Here is a 21,243-nt window from a genome sequence, read left to right as displayed (position 1 = left end):
ATTTGATATTAAAATTAAAATTTGCGAATGCATTTATAAAATATGCACAATTATTTTATAATTTTGAATATTCATGTATATAATTTTTTAATTACCTCCAGTTTACATATATAGAACGATATTTGAGATATCCAATGAATAGATACTATATTGCGCTACTGAAAAGTGACTTTTATAGATGGATTAAGAAAAATAGAATTATTTTCTTGTAGAATAGAGAGCTTCAAGGACCATACAGTTATTAGCTAATGTCGATAAGTTTATTATCTTTTCTCTGAATAATGTGATATTCTTCTATCTATTATTTATAAACTCATTTGCATATGAAAGTTTTATCTTGTTATTTCATTTGCATTTTTTATTATACATGGTTTGAAGTATGTAGATACATTGTGCCTTTTGTATACTGTATATTTGTATATAAAATTACCTTACACAAATCTTTGTAATAATGTAAACTAAATGCATAAATAATAAATATAAGTTTAGATATTATTTTTGTCACACATCTCATTAAATCAATCTTAGTTTTTATATTTTAATTAATTGATAGTTTATATGAAACAAATTATAATCTTACATTCATTCAAATTATCATTTTTACATATATATATACTTATTGTAGTATTAATTTTAATACATTTATAAAAGATATTTGAATAATAAATTTATTTATAATAAAATCTTGAAATATATTACAAAATTTTGTAAAAATATAATGTCAAACCGCATTAAAAGAATTGTTCACGAAGTAATGAATTATTTTATTTTAGATTATATATTAATCATTATGCATAATTTACTCGTTTTACTAATAATATTATTATTCTATTCAAATCTTAATTCATAAGATATTTGTATATTCGAATAATTGTTTAATTTCCGTAGTAGTATTTTCTTTATTAATTTATACTACAATATATATGTATCACAAATAAAAAAAAAAACGATAATAACATCTATTACATATGAAAGTAGCCTTGTGTTTTTAGATGTAAAATAATTTTTTTTATATAATTTTTTATGGAATTCTTTTCGATCCTGTCCTATTAAAGTTAGTTTTCATATTTAATTAATGTGTTAATAAAAAATACTTTTTTTGTCTTTTGTAGGATAATAAAAATCCTATTTCTATAAAATACAAACAATGACTAGACAGAATCTACATATCAAATGTGAACTTTTAATTAAACTTTTAATTTACAGCTTTTTTTAAGTTCTTTCATGTACAAATACGTGTATGATACATGTAGGTATGTTTAACAATAACAAAAATTTAACAAATTCAGAATAATATGTATTAATAATCGATGTCATATGTCATGGATCATCGATAGTCATATAAATTATATGTTAATTTTTTTATAATGATCCAAATAGAAACACACTTAAATGCATACAATTTCGAGCAAAACAAACAATACAAAATATTTATAACTAATTATTTAAAAATCATATAATCCAATTTCGACATACTATATCTCAAGTATTACAATATCGACAAGAAGTAGAGCACATGTAATGTACGAATATTTTACGTAAACATCACATTGGTAATTTAAGCTTAAGCAATAATATAATTACATTATTTTATAATGAAATGTTTCATATATTACAACATTATTTACACATTTTGTTTTTCTCCTAATACTATATATCCAAAACATATAAAAAGTGAATATAGTATTGCATTATAGACATAGTTTTAAATATATGTGACTATCTTGACTGATGTTAAATGATATTATTTATATCTTTATAGATGTATATTCAATCTAATATAGTTTCTAAAAATTATGTATATATCAAAATTGCAAATATTGTCCGTTTAAGAAAATTTGTTTAAGAAAAACTTTGAATGAATAAATATATCATCAGACATGCTTGTAAAGTACAATGTATATCGCTATACTTTTATTACGCTATAAATAACTCAAGTATGGTATGTGATTTCAAAGGAATGTAATGTAATAGGTGTCATACCAGCCATTCTTTTTCATATAGTACAAAAATAGCATCTATATGCATAAAAAAGTCCAATGATATTTAAATCACTATCTTTGTTTCAGTAATATTATATTCTAAAATATGAATTTTTTTTAATCTTATCTTAGAAAGATAAGACGACAAAATAATTTTCTTGTAATCTCAAAACAACCACTGATTAATTCAACACTCTATATATATATATATACGTAAGTATATTTTTAATATTCCACAATGGAAAACTATAAACATACCACATTACACTTTTATAATCACAGAATAGACCTGCATACGAGCCTTATAATATGACTAATAAAACACTGTTCTAGTGTAATCTGTGGAATGTTGTCAAAAAAGTAGTCATTAGTTGCACAATAGAATATATATAAAAAAAAACAATAAATACTTTTGGTTTGTAATCTTATAGTATGTATCATTAATTCCAATGTGAAATAAATCGTTAAATAATTGGTAGAATTAAATGCCATTTATCCATAGGAAAATTTAAATGCATGATATATATAATAGTAACCAATAAATTATAATAATGAACTTTTTTATATATGTATACAATTGTAGGATTTTTTTTTTTTTTCATTACAATTTAGCAGTAATATCATTCTTCGCTGTTACATCAGGGTTGAGAAATTACAAGATGTCTATTTCATAATTTTTTCCTTCTTCGATGGTATATGTCTTACTTTTTACTCATAATATAAAGACTTTGTATAATAATTATACTTTTTACATCTTAGGTATTATAATTATATATACTATTTGTAATTTCGCTGGAATAAAGTGCTTCGCAACTCCTCTATTTTCAAAAATTATAGTATGTGTTTTATAAAAAATTATGTTTCCATGTCTTTAATGAATAATATAAAGGTGTATGAGCATAAATATCATTTATGCATAAGAACGTTTATAAACAAAATTGAAAATAGCACCCCCACTATCAGATAAACCATTGAATTTTAAATATATAATATGATTCAAATATTATGCTTCAAACTTATTACAAATAGTTGGTATATTCATATAAAAATTATTTTCAATATCAGTTTTATGAGGCGTTAGAAAACACATATCAAAAATTTATCTATTAAGAAATACATTTCGTTATTCATTAAATTTTAACATCACATTGATTTGTGCGTAATTATTTACTAAATTTTTGAATATTATATATTTTCAGCCTAGTATGTTTAAAAAAAATTATCTGCTAGAAATTTGTAATATTCTTTAAACAGTTAGATTATTTTTAATAGATAAGACTTATTAAATATCTGATCTATATCTTATTCTCACTTAAAATTCAAGTTCTTCGGCAGTGCGGGAAAGTCTGTGATTATCAATTCGTCTACGTTGACTACGTCTTACAGCATCTGCTCTACGATATGGTTCTGATCTAAGACCAAGAAGTATATCTTCTAGAGCACCATTATACACTTCATCTTGTTGTAAAAGTTTCTTCTCTTGAACCAGCCTGGTTTTATTCTTGAGTTCATTTATGACAGCATCCTAGAGTGATGAAAAATAAATTAATGTTACAAATGATTGCTATAAGTCAATTTATAATTACTTTTCAAATAATTATCATTATCTTAAAATTATAATTCAGATTCATGTATAATACTGTATACCTATAAAAACCTATAAAATATAATACGCTGTCAAGAAGAAATATTTATTCTGAAATTCTATTTAAATCAATAAAGAGTTATGATACTTCCAAGGAAAGAAAGTAATAGAGAATTTCTCTCAAGCAACATGAATGCAAGCTGTGACATGCTAATGCATCTCTTCAATTTTGTTAATGATAAACATTTAGTATATATATAAATAAATATATATGTATAAGTATGAAAATATGCTTATAATTGTGAGAAGCAGGCATACAGCTAGGATAACATTTTGGTAAGCTATGAGTAATTTTATTAATAATGAAAGTATTTTATATATATATATATATATATATATGTCGAAATGACAATTAATGGAATCGTAGTTAAGTATAATGAATAAAATATAAAGAAATAATGAGACGAAAGAATAAAGAAAACTAATGAAAATAAATAATTAAATAAAAAATTACAACTCGATGAATTGTGATGCGTGTCGTCTAAATTCCCTATGAAAATTATTAATTATTTTGTTTACAGTTCTTTTCTACTTTTTTTATGGATTTGAGACATTGTCTCTTTTCTATTCGTTTTTCCTATATTTTAATAATTTAGCTTATTTTACACCCAGTCATTCTGTGTTAATATCCTTTCTCGATATAATCTCCACTGAGGCCTTCGCTTCTTTTGACAACTGATGAGGAACAAGCTGGTCGCTGGTCATTAAATTTCTCTGCTTCATTTTTCTCATCTTTTTCAGAGTTCGTTTTATATTAGCACTCCAACGGTTGCAATCATAGTTTTATATTATCTGTTGATGTGCTTGTTAATAGTGGTCCTTGGTATTCACCGATTTATTTGACTTTGTAACTATTATTTCACAATTACCATTGTGATTCTGTTCGGATCACGGAATTTTTTGTAGAACTTCTAACCTGGACTAAACTTAGTTTTTTGAATCACCACAATATCTCCGATTCGATATCTTGACCTTCTTCCATCGTTTTTCGTAAATCATCTCGGTGTTTATTTTTAATTATAGTAATAATTTTCTTCTCGCAACTCGGCTCATTTTTGCTAAATAATATTAAAATTTCTTCGTTAATAATTTCTTTAAGGTATTCTCTTTAACACACATTGGCTTGTCTATCATCAGTTCAAACAGTGTCTACTCGACGCATCGGTAAAACAATAAATTTATCAGCTGCTATGGTCGGTGGACAAATTTATTTCACTCATAAAGGCTTGACTCAATCATCTAAGTCGAAATCGGAATTATTACCCTATTCACTTGTTCCACCTGCTCGTTGCAACGAGGGATTCCAATTATAAGGAGCACTTGCTTAATATTTTCTTACAATTACTAATACTCCTGAAAAATGAGTACGATAAATGCAGTTTCTCAATCGAAAATAATTTTCCGCGGGTTTTCATTATCTAGCATTTGTTCTCGTAATTTCATAATTACTTTAGCAGCTGACATTAACTGTATTTTATATAGCCATACAAATTTGTAAATGCATCTATGACAATCAATAGATGTTTGTAATTTTTGTCCATCGAAAGCATCAACTCTAGATAATTGGTGTAGTGTATATACAGTAATGTATTTCTTTTGTCGGTGAAATTAAGAAAGTCTTTGTTCTTTCCCTTCTTCTTCGCCGCTAGAATATACATAACTCATGCAATTGTCGATAACACGTTGTATCCGATTACAAATTTGCGAAAACCAGAATTCTCGCAATAGCTAATATTCTAGTTTTTTCAAACAAATTGTACTCTTCCATGGATTTGATGAATTATTTCATTTTACATCATCCTCGATATAACATCTACATTACATCTATCTTGAATTATCTGCAAGATTCCATGTTTTATTTTTAAATTTGTTCCATCTACTATTTTAACATTTTCAATGATTTTCTTAACATTTTATTTATGCTCATGGAAAAATTTGACGCTTGCTAATAATCAGCTCCGTTGAGCATGAACTCGATGTCAGTACTAGCCTAGTTTTGTAAAGGTCCAAAATCCGTATGATAGAAACAATGTGTCCATTTTTATTTTGTACCATCCTCTTAATAAAGGTCAAAAGCATTTTTCAATAAAATATTTTATATGTACAGTGCAAAAGTTTTAGACCATTCTATTTTTTTTGTTAATATTTCCACCCCCGTGTTTTACGATAGGAATTTGTTATTTTGCATTATATCTGATATCTGTTAAACGCCTTACGTACTTCCAACCGTTACTTCCAAATAATTGAAATTTTGTTTCGTCGAAAAAAAAAACACTTTCTGTCAATCTGATGCTGATATTTTTTCGCGAAATTTATTCTGTGGCCTTCTAATTCTTTTTACTAATTAATATTTTTTTTACATCAATATATCCAATCAGTCTGACAGCCTTTAGACTTCAAAATACTGTATTCCGACTAACGACAGCAAAATTTTCCCTTCGTAATTCCTGTGATATATCTATTGCAGTTTCTTACGGATTTACTGCACACTTCCTTTTTATGATTTTGTCGACACGTTTCGAAATTTTTCGCAGTCTACCACTCCGATTCTTATAACATAACGAATTTATTAATTTATATTTAACAATAATACGATTAACTGTACTTTTTCCAATTGATACAGTCGTCGCAATATCACAGGAACTCTTTCCTTCTGAAGAAACTTTTATCACAATTTCACAGACCTGAGAAAATTCGTACGTTTCGGCTTCATGAAAGAAATAAAACAGATTTTTTTTATTGTAAATCATATTTTGAAATTAACACGGAAGAAAACGCAAACAAACCATACGTACGAAGTCGTGGCCTAATACTTTTGCACATCGACGAAATTCATTTCACACAGTATATAAAAAATACGCCATATAAAGAAATATAATATTTTATGCTATTATCCATATTCCAGATCCCTTAAATATTTGAAACGACTAATAAGAGGAAAAATTAAATATTCTATCAATTAACTGAAAGAAATGGGAGGGGGGGGGGCACTAAAACTTTTACACACTACTCCTCTACTATTGATACGCATTTTTCTATTGGCATCGTCTTCCAAATAACGTAATGGATAGGATGAATCATCTCATCTTCGACATCTTTCTAAAGGAGAATCTTTCATTTAGTCCATGCATACTCGCATCTATATGTAATTGAAAGTTGAACGAAATTTCTAAGGGTTCGAACCTAGGGGGCATTTAATTTTACATACAATGTCAAACAGATCAAATGAAGATCATTTGTGGAATTTAGAATCGCAACAATGTCTTTATCAAAGATTTTTATGCTCTTGTACATCTTTTTGTCATTCGTCATGATGTTATCTCATGGAGAAGTTGGACGTACTTCTTAGAGAATTCGTTTTTTAGCGTTCTTTTTATTTTCGATTACATCTTCAGTGTTTACTCGAAGTTAATGAACAACTTAGCGGAATCCTACAGCAATCATTTACCATACATGGTCCTTTGCACGTAATTTACTCACATGCTCGTTACTCTTTATTTGAACTGTTAGAACAAGTTTCGACAATTTTTACCTTCAATCCTAAAGCAATTCCTAATTTTGTTGGAATAACAGTTAATGGAATCGAAGGTTGTCGAAAATTAAACATAATAAATAAAATATAAAAAAATAGTTGAACGAAAGTATAAAGAAAATTAACGAAAATAAATAATTACATACAAATTTATAAGTAAATGGTTGCGATGCGTGTCGTCTGAATTCCCCGTAAAAATAGTTAATTTTTTGTTTACAATTCTTTTTTTTAATAGATTCCAAGCGTCGTCATCTTTGAATAGGCTAGCACGTTCGAGCTTGCACAACGTTTTTTCTACTTTTTTTTGTAGGAAAATAATCTAGCCAATTCTATATGCACATATGATATTGAAGTTCACGTAATTCTAATAATGGTAAAATAGTATATTACAAAAAATAGATATAATGTTATAATATCAATAAATATATGTCATACAAGCCTACACTTTAATATTTGATATTCCGAATCTATAAAAATTAAATATATAAAAAAATTAAATTTCATTTTGTATTAATCATTGCCTATCTTCATTCGTTACTAAATTATATTTTACAGCGTTTTATCAGAAGATTGAAATGCTTTCTAGTATGCCTTATAAAATATATTATTTATATAAAATATTATTTCCGAATAGGAGCTGTTATTTTGCGCGAATAATATTTGTATGCTTATATTTAAAATAGGATAATGTAATATTGTTTATGCAAATAGATTATTTTGTAAATACATTTTGTTCATTTTAAAGGAGCAATATATGTGATAACGCAATGTTAAATTCTTAATGACCAAATATACGAATAAAACTCTTACATGGTAAGCATTGTGTATCAGTTATGCTCACTTTGTAAAAATTTTAATTTTGCGGATATACTGTTGGTTAAGACTCCTCCTGACAAATTTATGAAACTTCTATTAATAAATTCATTGTCATATTTATGACAGCTCGTAATTTAATAAAACAACATAATCAATGTATAAAGATAAAAAATATTAAGCATTTAAATGCTAGAATATGTTTTACTTATGTTATATTACTTTTTCCACTATTTCTTTTTTTTAATTAATTATATTACTATATGCTAACAAATACAAACAGATTGTTGTAAATAGTTGTTAATTGTATGATTTTGTTAATAGACTTTATTTTTATTTATTTGGTAATCAAAAGTTGCTATTCCTAATCAGAAGGAATCTTAAGGATAGGCAGTGAGTTAGGATGGACTTACACGTTGTGAATTGTTTCTGTATTGTTATGTTCTGACCTCCTTCTGAGTTCATTAAGATGCCGGTGCAACAGAGTCTTGTTCGAGTTACAGCAAAATTTCGGTGACTTTAAATCCAAATAAATATGTAACAAATAAGTTATCAGATTCTGTTATATATATATATATTCTGTTTGGAAAGGCAAAAATAGGAAATACTACAAGAACACTCATAAAATGATGTCAATTGATAAAGTTATTAATACTCCCCGTAGTAATCATGCTATTTCACAACATGCAGTAAAATTATTAACATTTTTTAAAATTTACTTTTAAATTTGCCTAGTATAAATTTAAATGTTTTTCAATCTTTCCAAACTTTTTATTACAATGTTAAATATCATTTTGCTTAATAATAAATTATCAACGACTAAACAGTTAAATTGCAAATTCAAATCACCACATTTAGATGTTACTTGTGATAGAAAAATGTGAACTGACTGTAAGTAAATTTTCAAAGGAATATAATTCATGATATAGCATATATAATATAAATAAAGCCCCAATTTGATAATATGCTCATACATTGTGAAACTTGTATAGAGATGACATAACAAATAGCATAAAACATTATTTTCTTCATAATTGTAGGATTCGTGAAAAAATTGGACCGTTGGGTTGACTGGACCGGGATTCGAACCCGAGTTTTCCTGCTTTCTGGGCGACTGCTTTAATCTTTGAGCTACCCAGAGCCTTTCGGTAAACTTCCTCACGAATGCCTTTTTTTATTTTGAATGGAAGTATTCGATTCCACATAAATAATCATTTATATTTTTCAAAATAAAACTTAATTGTATCTTTTAATTATTTTTATTTTTCAATATGAAGTTCTATGTCAACTCAAAGTAGATTTTTCAAGTCTGAGCTTTAATTATAAGGCAATATAAGTGATAAAAAGCATACTTAAAAAACAGTAACACTTCTTCATAGATAAAACGACATTCAATGATAGATCCACTTGTGTTGGAATGAAAAGTAAGTTAAGAATACATTCCCATTCTTAACACGTATTAAGAATATATTGTTTTTTAAAGTAAATATGTCATAATCATAAAGCGTGCCCGTCAATAAAGAGATGATTCTATACTATTCTTTGAATTTGAGCATGCTCAATTCGCATAGAAATTAAAGTTAAATAAAAAATATGTAACTAAAATAAAAGAATAAGAAAGATAGCAACACCATAATAACATATATTGATCATTGTAATATCAACTGTAGTAATAGCAAACAGTTTGATTCTTTTATGATAAGTATATTTTTGTTTAGAGAAATATAGCATATTAATATTATATAGTATTAGTATTAGGACAGTTAAATAACAAAGCAACAAAAAAAGCAGATTCAATATGAACAAAATTATGTATATCTTTCTAATATTTGTATTATTTATTAAAAATGTTTCGATCGAAACAAGTATATTTATTGATACTATAAGCGTACTACCTTTGATGTAAAATGTGCTATTAATAAAAGTATGAACTAATTTATATGCGTGTACATATATATGTTTGTATGGCAAATTAAAATATTGGTATACTAATATTATTATAAATTTTATTTTATGTATCCTAATAATCATAATAATTTGTCCAAACTTCTAATCAATAGCACAATGTCACTAATATCCTTTTTAAGCCAATTATATCCATAAAAAGTATATAAAAAGAATATGATATATAACACACCTGTTGTTTCTTCTGATTCAATTTATTTCGTTTAATAACTTGCTCGGATGTATTTAAAGCTTCCGCAGCAGCAGCTTCTAATCTACGACGTTGTTCATTTTCTTGATCCGCTGCCTGTTAATGATACAAATATTCATATTACTGTAATCTTATTATTCGTGTTTACAACAGCGTTATACTTATATGTTAGATTAAGGATAGTACCTTAAAAGATCTTGCGAATCTAACAAGAAGTGAAAAGAAGGTATTTGCATCAGCTTGTCTGGGACTCTCGCCAAAATATTCAACGCATTCTCTAAAAGCTTCACCCGCAGCTCGAGCATCAGATTTCAATCGACGTAATTTTTCTTCTGAATTATTTAAAAAGTCGCGTAATACCGTATTATGTTTTTCTTTGCCACGCAGTTCAAATTCTTTCCTTACAAGATCCATGCCCTTTTCCAATTCATGAACATCGGTTATAATATTTTCAAGAGAAACTATAACGAAAAATGTCATTTGAATAAGAATGGTATATTACAATCAAATATATTTTGATCGTAATATAAAAAAGATGTTTATGCACCTGTTGCAGCTTTATCAATATACATGAGTTCTGAATCGAAATTAATGAGTTCTGGGAATTTGATACGTATAGTTGCTACAATATAATGTAAAAGGCACATCCTTTTATCTGTAGACTTTGTGTCTAATAACGTATCTAAACTTTGTAATTTAAATCCATAAGCAGGCCCACGTTTACTACTATTTAAATAGTTTCCAAAAGCAAGAATGATTTCTAAAACTGCTCTCAATTTCTTCGAACCTTTCACAGTACTTGATGCAGATATCACAGCATGTATTTGTGGCGTAATAAGATGTAAATTATCAAAAAAGTTCCCTATATAATTCATAATTGAAAGCTTAGTCGATATTCTTTCTACCTTTCCTAATTGCATCAAAAACTTATCCTCTTCGGTTAAAAGATTTATATTCTTCTTTTCGATAATATATTCACGGTAAGCTTTTATCTATATAAACAAAGAGTTGGTTATTTTCATTAAAAATAATATCTATCTTCAAAATTATAGCTTACATACCTCTTGATCAGTTGGAACCATGCGCTGTAATAATTCTACATTTTCAAGCGAAAGTACCTTCAAATCAAGAGCATTTACGGCCATTATTACCTTTTCCACTGGCATCTCCATCTTTCTACGTGATATTGCTACAATATAAAAAAGTGTATGTATCTGTGTAAAGCTTAAGTATATATATACATGTGTATGAAGTTTTTTGTGTACCAATGTTTCGCAATCTCGTATGTTCCAAAAGGGACACATTTTCAGGTTTTTTAAATCTTTTACTAGGAAAGCTTTGTAGGCCATCCAATTCATTATTGCCATTAGCTACATGCCCACTCATACCAATCTTGAATCTTTCTTCAAAATCGGAAAAGTCTATGTAATTATGTAATCGATCATCATCCAATTCATTGAAGATAGTGCCTCGTACTTGATTCGGTTTTAATGCGATCCAATTGAGGGTAGGTAATTTGTACTTTGTTTGTACCTAGTATGCAAAACAAAGTAATTATTTGGCAATGTCGCAATAAGGATTACAGATATCAAATCATTTGTGATATTTATAATATTTAGATGCTTTAGAATCAGTAATTATAAGTAATTTAGAGCTAGTATCGACAAATATCTGGTTACACAGAAAGTTTGAACCGATTGATATAGATACAATTTTTCTCAAAATCGGCATAAACTTTCCAGGCAACCTAATATATGAAGTATGACTTGGTATAGGTTTGATGAATATTAAATTCAAAATATTATTTACAAACAACCGAATGTATATATACTTTTCTTTTAATTGTCATTGCTCCATCAGGTGCTTGCATCATGCCAGCTGGTGGTGGTGGTACAGGTGCAGGTGGTGGTAACTTGTGATCGCCTGGTGAAAGAGGTGCCATAGGTGGTGGTGGTGGACATGGTGGTGGAGGCGGAGGAGGTGGAGCTGGCGTCAAATTATTAATTTCTTCTGACGTTGACAGTTGTTCTGTACTTAGTCCAGATGATATAGTATTCTCCGCACCGAAATTATCAGGATTGTTTAAAGGACTCACTGCACTTCCATTTCGCATATTGGCTGTTCAACAAGCAAAAATCATTACTAATTTCTATTGACTGAGATTTGTTAACTACACAGAATAGACGCATTTAAATTGGAACATCTAAATATCTCTGTTATTCATGATTGTATGAAAAAAGTTCTTGAGGCAAAGTTATACTATTTGAAAGGGGGTATTTGTTGCGGTAAGATAATCTTTTTTCGGGGTATTTCTTTTAAAAAATTTCGAGGTCTTTGATATGTTTATAAACTGAATCTTACTAATGTCTTTTTTGCACAAATTGTGCCTTTTTAAATATAAAAATATTCAGGTACAATGTTAAAAGGTAATTCATTTGTTAAATATTTTGAAAATATGTCTAATAATTCAAACAACTATAATAAGCCATATGTTTTCTTTGGTTAAAGTTAAAAAAACATAGTAGAAGGAATAGTACGAAAATTGACTCAATATTCATGGCTACCATTTTCATAAATGAATGAGCATTTTGTAAAAAATGATCTTGAGAAAACTTTTTTTTCATCACCAGACGTGTCCCTCAAATAGTATAATTTTGTCCTAAATCCTCAATTATAATAACGATGATACATATTTAAATCTTTAGATCAAAATACTCCATCTCGCAGAGTCATGCTCGACGTTACCTGACGAACTTTTCGTGAGAGTTCCAGTAAGGGTCTCCAATTCAATTATCTTATTTTCCAAAACACTTTGCCTACGCGCAGAATCTTGTTTTTGTCGTTTGAGTGCAGTGAGTTCCTCCTCCGCTATTCTACGCGCTTCCGAAACTTCTATGTATTCTATCTTCAATGCACCTAATTCAGTCTCTAATTCTGCTAATTTAGCTAAAGACTCTCGTTCTAACTCAGCCATTCTATCGTGTGCCTATAAAATAAAAAAGAAACCAAAATAAAAAATGAACTATTTCAATGTTTTATCATAAAGTTATTTTATAAAGTCACAATTACTTATTCTAACTTACATGACCAAGTTCATCTTCTAATTCAGCTACTTTTTCTAATGCCGCAGTCTTCGTTTCGCTGTCTTCCATTAAAGCAGCAACATCAAATACATTGTCTAGATAAGCTGAGATTTGAACCTACAATGATCAAGTATTATGTACTCTATTATTTCCAACAAAATATATATCCTTAAAGTAGTAATTCCCAACCTATACTACATGGGATCTTCAAGAGATACATTTTAATGTTTTAGGAGTACGCACAAAAAATTAAACAATGATAGAGATAATAATAATATCGTAATAAATTGAATGCCGCCACTTTATAATTATGTAAGGCTGCTGGTTGAAAAGAGGCTGGTCCTAATGCACGTACATGTACAAGTTGCTCTTTATTGCTAAGGGAGAAGGAAAAAATAACTTGCAATCAGTCAGCAATGCGTTAGGCAGTATTGCTATCACATTCTGTTTTTGGAGTCGCTACCTTTGTTAATCATCGGCAATAGTACTTGGAATTATGCGATTGAGTGTTTAATAAAGTTTATTATATTTTTTACTTTTATTTTTATTATATATATACATGCTACAGACCAAAAGTTTGAAATTGTTGATTTTCATAAAAATCGAATATACTCATAACTTTTGAAATAATCTATTGTTATTATATCAAATATTAACAAATTGAATTATGTTTTCAGAGATTTTAGCATCTTCTTATGTCCTCAATACTCTTGTATAGTTTATACATCCAGTTTAGGACAATGCTCGTAATGAATTTCTTTACTGATGAAACATCATTGAAACTATTACAAGTATGGAAAAATATTAAATTAGAAACACTCGGGAAACGAATTGCCAGGATATCCGCAATATGTCAGTATGTCATAAAAAATAAAGGCGGTTTTTTTATAAGAGGTACTTCTTTTTAATTTAAAGAAAAATTCGCATTCCTTGCCAAAAAAAAGAATAATACAAAATATAAAATATACTACTCACATAATAAATGTACCTCGATTACTCTAAAAGCATTCATTTTTTCTTATAAATACTCTTTTTCTCTGAATTTACGTTATGGTTCCAAACTTTTAGCCAATAGTGCATATTATTATATATATGAAAAATCTATGTGGTTTGTTATTCACACTTAAAAAAACAACAAAGACCTGTTATGGCCAACCTAATATACTATATATTAAGCCTTAACATTAATTTTTGATGTTCTTTGTTTGTATTTAACTTCTTGAATGCAATTTTTATTATCTTACATTTGTTCCTACAATCGTTTCCCCAGAAAAAAGCTTCTTTTTGTAGGAAAATTCGGTATCAATTGATAAACAAGTAAAAAAGATTGGGAACCACTTCTTTAAAGTTATATTTGTTAAAAAATGAATGAGAAATACGAACTTGTAAATCTTCGCTTTCTGTATGTCTAAGTTTCTCTAAATATTCATCGAGGCCTAACTTTGTGAATTCATACTGCAGGTGTACTCGGAAGTTCATGTCTTCCACAGAATGAACTACTATATTCACGAACTGCATGCAGGCAACCATGAATTCTATATGGAAACTATCGTACTGCGTAAAATAAGTCATGAGCGTAGTAAATCTTCGCCTTTCCATACAAATTTCTTTGAAATTATCGAACGCCGATAAAATAATTTCATGACCACCTTTCACTAAACAAATTGCCGCAAGAAGTTCCAAGACTAAAGCTTTTGTCCTGCAAATATAAACAAAATATTATGTTTACAAACTAATTATAACAGAACCTTTGATAAAATCATATTTATAAAATTATAGTATCTATCGATTGATTTGGTTACTTTATAAATTTACCTTAAACTTTTGTGCATTAAACTAAGTGCGATACAATTAATTGCTTCTCTGTGTTGTATAACCATATTAAAACCATACTGCAAAAATATTATATATAAATGACAGATACTTGAATATTTATATTTAGGTTAAATCTGTAGGTAATACCTTGTTATTCATAATGGCACGCATACAAAGTATGCAAACATGAATATCATCCTTAGCTTCGCCCATATTTAAACGAGCAACATGTCTGGATCTGCGTTTTACACTTGGACTGTCTTTAAGTTCGTGAAGAGATGGTCTTAAACATCCATTGTTTAAATGTGTAGAACCGCCTGTTTCAACTATATATATATTCTGTTTCATATATATATATATATATATATAATAATAACAATATAATATAAAACTATATATATATATATAGTTTTATATTATATTGTTATATATAAAATATAACGTTAATTTTTGGTTACTAGGTTTAGTCGCTTCTGAGATTTAAAGGTCAAGTTTGTTTTTTTAAATAGAATAAAACATTTTATTATTTATTTTTTAATAGCGGCTGTCATGGTGAGTCCAACGATATGCAACATTAAGGTATTTGAAGTCAACAAAGGTCAAGTCTGGCGAACCAGCCAGCCATGATACAGCTCCTCCGCATCGTGCTTGCGTGGTGCGTGCGTCAGGGTTGCGTCACCCTTTAGGTGTTTGACAAAGGACGGAACAGTCGGTCATAGTCAGATTTAATGAATTCCTCTATATTTAATAAATATTTACTGTATTTAATGTTGCACATCGTTGGATTCGCCACGACAGCCGTTATCAGAAAATAAGTACCAAAATATAGCATTCCATTTAAAAAAACAAACTTGACCCTTAAATCTCGGAAGCGACTAAACCTAGCAAAAAAAATTGACGTCATATTATACTCTCGCGAATTTTTCATGCAACTTTTGTTCTATAAACTTTTCTGCTACTATCATACTTTCGGAGCTATATTTTGGTGGCAAGAGTTAGGGAATCATCCTGTATATTTGAAATAAATGTATCTTAAAATAACTATATTATAAATCAATGTTTTTATAATAAAATATTAGTATGTAATATAAGTGGTCAGAATTATTCTAATTAATAGAAAAATTGTCAATATTTTAAATAAATAATCAGTATTTATAATAAAATATTAGTATGTTTTTTGTGTCAATAGATAACTCTAACACAAACTTATCCCTATTATAAATACTGAAAATCTACTTAGCATGTTAGCCAAATTGATTTTTAGTAACTTTCAATTTAAACCGTATGGATCCTACACGTCCTATATATAAATAGAGAAAATTTTATATAGCCTGAACAAAAGATTTAAAAAGCAGGCAGTAGATGACCTATGCAGCACAAAACGTATGTTGAAATACAGACAAACTATTATTTATACCGAAGAAAATATTCGTAAATACAGAATAATTTATTTTATAAAATACTGACCAAAATATTCATATTTTGCTAAAACCAATTTATTTTGCTAAATATTGATTTAAAATATTTACAAATACTGACCAAATAAATAAAAGTACTTTTGTTTCATTTTATGCAGGAGACGCGAAGAGCAAACACCAACTAGTTTAGATATACGAAGGAACTTACTGGTCTGCAATTTTTCTTCAGAATTTGTATGAGATTCCAAAAGACGTTGCTCGTGTCTCATCATAAGTAATCTGAAGCTAAGATAATCTATCAGCGCGTCCAGTCCTTGGTTCTCCTCGTCCAAGAATTCCCTTACCCACCTAAAACATTTCTATGATCATAATACAAATCCAAAAAGGCAACAAAATAATACACATGAATCCGTCAGCTTGAAACGTATATGATTTTATTGATCCGCTTTTATAATTTTTACGGCGGTCATAAGAGGACAAAAAGAAATTAAATTTTCAATATTTATTTTATGTTAGCAATCTAACTTAGTGTTTCTCAACCTGGGATACATTACGTGTTTGCTGTTTTAGAAGTAAGCAGAAAAATGAAATAACGATAGAGAGAACTTTCTCTTCGTATATATTTATTAAAAACAAATACTGCAATAAACTGTACGCAGTTCCAAGTTAAAGATTATACATTTTATTTAAAAAAATTATGTGTCCCAAACAAACACAAAAACAAACAATAAATAGATTGTTTTTGTGAATATTTATATAGTTAAATTAACTTTATGTGTATGATAGCTTTAATTTATTATATTTATGTTTTGAATTTAGAATAAAAATATACATATACAGGATGTCCCCACATAACTCTAGTCACGATTTTTCAAGTATTTGCAATAACTTGACAAAAAAAATACTTTAAACAATAGTTAGAAAATAAAGAAATTTTCATTTCTTTGCTTTCAAGGTCATCCAAAGGTCATAGTATACTATATCGTTAAATTCGTATTAATACGGGCTATAATACTGTAAAGTCAAAAATACTAAGTGCCATTTAAAAAAATAATGGTAGCCTTAAAAAAACATAAAAAAAATTGTTTTCGAACTTTTTTTTATTGCAATGTATAGTCAATCAAAACCAGATCAACCTTTGTTTAAAGTATTTTTATGTCAGGTTATCGCAAATATTTGAAAAATCGTGACTAGAGTTATATGGGACACCCTGTATATACACTTTATTGTTAAACTCATCAAAATGAATGTATAAAAGCTGTAATGTGACAAGATGACATCTGTGTAAAAATTAAATTAAAATCCCAGCATATTACAATTGTTTCCCAGTTTCTTTTTTAATTTTTTTAATTGATTTCAATTGAACCCAGAAAATTAGAAACCGCTGATTTTCTAACTATTTTAATTTTTATTTAAAATGATTTTAATTGTTTTAAAAATTCATGCATTTTATGTTAAATATCGAAATATCTTTATAATACATTTTGTAATTCATTTATAAATAGATAATTACATGCAAGGTTTCTTTTCACCATTTACTACAGGATGTAATTTATACTTCCTGATGATAATCCAACTTATTATGAGATAGATAAATTATCTGAAAGCATTGACCATAATTATCGCTCGATAATATAAAACATTTATCTTTTCTTACTCTATGTGATTCGTACGCAAGGAGATTTCCAAATCTCGAAGTACTTGGGTCGACGTTGACTCTCCGACCATTTTTCTTTTCTGAAAGAATGTAAGGAAACGATACGACTGTGGTAGTCATTAGTATCCGTCTGATAAAAGTAGCTTGTTCTGGTATAAATATAAACTTGAGCGGAACTAAAACGTATGTTTCTTATCAAAACGACAAAAAAGCTTTAAACAACATCACGCTTTTGACGATTATTTCACATATAATTCGTATGTTAATTAAATAATACAAATTATCTATTAATCGTTTTTAAATAAATCAATCAAATGTTAAAGAAAATTATAATTAAAGAGGTGGAAAGAAAAAAGAAAAACAAAACTTAAAACAAACATACTCGATGACTTCTTGACGCTTTTGGATCTAAGTATGTACGCAATTTTGCCAAGTAATGCGATGGTGGATCTTTCGCTTGCACCCTTTCCTGTAATCAATACAAATTATCATATTATATAACGAATACTAATCGAAGAATGCAAGAAACAATGTAAATAATAAAATTTGCAACTTTCTGTTCTTTTTATTGTACAATGTTCTACATACCAATGGGAATACTGTAATATAGAATTAAAGTACATTTTCCTTTTATAAATAGTTAAACAATAGTATTAAAAATTAATATCACTGGTATCTACGTCACCTCTATAGAAGCAAAAGCATAGGAAATAAACAATGAACTGCAAACAAATTTAACACTAAACCTACCAACAAATTTATAACTGCTTAAACCGTAATCAGTCAAATGATCGATTTTTAACAATAATAATATTTTTTACAATTGAATGCAAATAAGAATCAATTTGTAGTACTGACCCTTCGAAATCTTAATTTGGTTCGTAATTATAATAAAATTTATATATATGAAACCAATAAATATCAACCTTTAAATAGATAGATTGATATTTATTTAATTTACAGCCTGTTTGGCTCAATAAATGGACTTGATTACAATACTTTATTACTATTCATACATACTTATACCTACTCTTATATATAATATTTTGTTACAAAACTTTCCTATCTTCCCCGCAGAACATCTTTGAACACAGTAACATATTATCAACCTATAAATACAAATTAACAACTAATTAACAATTTTTCAAAATATATTTATTCCGATATATCCAGTTAGAGTTGATAATCGCTATAAAAAATCTAACTCGTTACCAAAGCGAGATTATAAAGTAATTTGTGTACGTCATATTAAGAGAAAAAATTAAAGGGTCTGGCCACTTCTAGATCGCTCAAAAAATGAATATATTCTAAACAAATTCATAAATTCGAAATTTTAAAACAAAATATGTTCATTTTCGAACAAATACGGCTTCAGGAATGCTGCAAATAAATTGTTGACAAAATTATTTAAAAATAGTGACGGCGCAAATATTCCCACAGAAAATCTCCGCTAGACATCCACGTAGCTGGTTGCAAATGAAGTGTATCATTGTCATGTTGTATCTAAAATATAAAAATCAGATTATTTATTAATATTGTCACTATAATATAACATGCAGATTTTTTTTCGACTATCGAGGAATTTATAGTGAGTCGAAGAAATAAATCCCAATTTTATGAATTCTCCGATAATTGAAAAAAATTCGTACGCTACATTGTAATAACACTATTTACAAATAAGCTGAATCTTTTTCCAGATGTCACATGACGGTAATACACCTACAGCCAGTTACGACGGTTAGTGTCGTACAGAGAACCTCCACGGAAATATCTATATATATTTAAATATTTTTGTCAAAAATTTATTTGAGCCATTCCTGAAGCTGTATGTAATAAAACTTATTTCATTTTATATTTTTGAGTTTATAAATTGTTTTAGAATATACCTATTTCTTGTGCAATCTTGGTTGGTTGTCGGACCCCTTAAATTAAACAGAAAAAATATGAATACATCAGTATGCGATTTTAAAGTCATATGAAGCTATAAAGAATAAAAAGAACGATATTGATAATTATAATTCTCATAAAGCTACGTAAAGAAATTTATATACAATCATTTGACCGTTTAGTACTCAATTTGAATATACTAAACGAATTTTCATTATTAAAGTATAATCCACTGAAAAAAAAAAAAAAAAAATTTTCAATCTATGCTGGATTATTACAGATATTCAGTAACCCTGATTTTATAATAATTTACTCATAATCTTATAAAATAAATCTTTTGTGTGTAATACATTATACTTGAAAATGAAAATAATATATTCAAAAAATATATTCATCGCTTCTTATATAAGTTATTTACGGTGAAACTGGATTTGCACTTATAGTATTTGTAAACTTTAATCACTGATAGAATGAGTTTTCTCTACAATTAAGAAATGACACAAACAGAATTTAAAAAAAATACAATTTTTTTGTATCAATTTGGATTATAATCAATTAATAAAAAAAGTTACAAAATATTGCAATGCATTAATATTATTGTATTCTTAGTTACATTAAGCAAAGAAAAAAAATCAAAATTGCAAATCGTACCTGTTTTTTCATAAAGAATAAGGAAAAAATTATTTCAACAAATTTGTATTCTAAACAAGAAAGTTAAAATTGATGCTTCTATAACGCGTAAAAGTGGCCTATAAAAATAGACCTGAATGAAAGCATACCACCTGTTGCAAATTTCAAACTTTCTCCCGGCTATTTTTGTTTTGCGTTTTCCACAGCCAATTGTTAATTTTGATTTATTTATTTTTCATCCATTCAGCATACTCACCTGATCGCATATGATATCCCACTTTTTCTCGTTATCGTACTGTTTCAAAAGTTTTGCTTTATCCGGTGGTAGATCCATAGATGCCTGAAATAAACAACAAAATAAATGAGTAGATCATTTAACGTTTATTATACTCATGATTACAATTAATTTAATATATGAAACAGGTTCACAGGTCAAAGTGACTAACTCTCCTTTTCGAATTTTTTTAAATTTTAATCTCAAAGCACTTGATTGTCGCTTAACCTTCTAAATTTAAAAAAAAAGTATTATTATTATTATCTCATATAATTATTAAACAACAATAATTTATTAATAATAATAATAATAATCAATAATTTATTAATAATAATAATAATAATTTTTATAG

At 27.6% G+C, this 21,243-nt stretch overlaps 1 protein-coding gene across 3 annotated transcripts in view; it reads right to left on the bottom strand.

Annotated features, from left to right (window-relative positions):
- Positions 1–1,281: 1,281 nt before the first annotated feature.
- The window catches only part of LOC106784174 (formin-like protein CG32138), a 23,520-nt gene continuing 3,558 nt past the window's right edge, over positions 1,282–21,243 (bottom strand). The window contains exons 2-17 of one of the 3 annotated variants that reach the window (XM_014743439.1): positions 20,874–20,957; positions 18,483–18,569; positions 18,101–18,207; positions 16,652–16,791; positions 15,173–15,351; positions 15,026–15,102; positions 14,594–14,909; positions 13,211–13,327; positions 12,873–13,113; positions 11,959–12,245; positions 11,393–11,660; positions 11,189–11,316; positions 10,675–11,119; positions 10,314–10,588; positions 10,110–10,223; positions 1,282–3,507 (exon numbers count right to left, since the gene is read on the bottom strand). In XM_014743439.1, coding sequence (XP_014598925.1) covers positions 3,295–3,507; positions 10,110–10,223; positions 10,314–10,588; positions 10,675–11,119; positions 11,189–11,316; positions 11,393–11,660; positions 11,959–12,245; positions 12,873–13,113; positions 13,211–13,327; positions 14,594–14,909; positions 15,026–15,102; positions 15,173–15,351; positions 16,652–16,791; positions 18,101–18,207; positions 18,483–18,569; positions 20,874–20,957 — 3,078 coding nt within the window. In that variant the 3' untranslated portion in view covers positions 1,282–3,294. The other 2 variants (XM_014743440.1, XM_014743441.1) reach the window with 2 other exon arrangements.

This window comes from Polistes canadensis, unplaced genomic scaffold (genome assembly GCF_001313835.1).
Source record: "Polistes canadensis isolate GaletaPanama2010 unplaced genomic scaffold, ASM131383v1 scaffold_31, whole genome shotgun sequence".
Lineage (NCBI taxonomy): Eukaryota > Metazoa > Arthropoda > Insecta > Hymenoptera > Vespidae > Polistes > Polistes canadensis.
The sequence above is the reverse complement of the archived record's forward strand: the minus strand, read 5'-3'. Positions and strand labels throughout refer to the sequence as shown.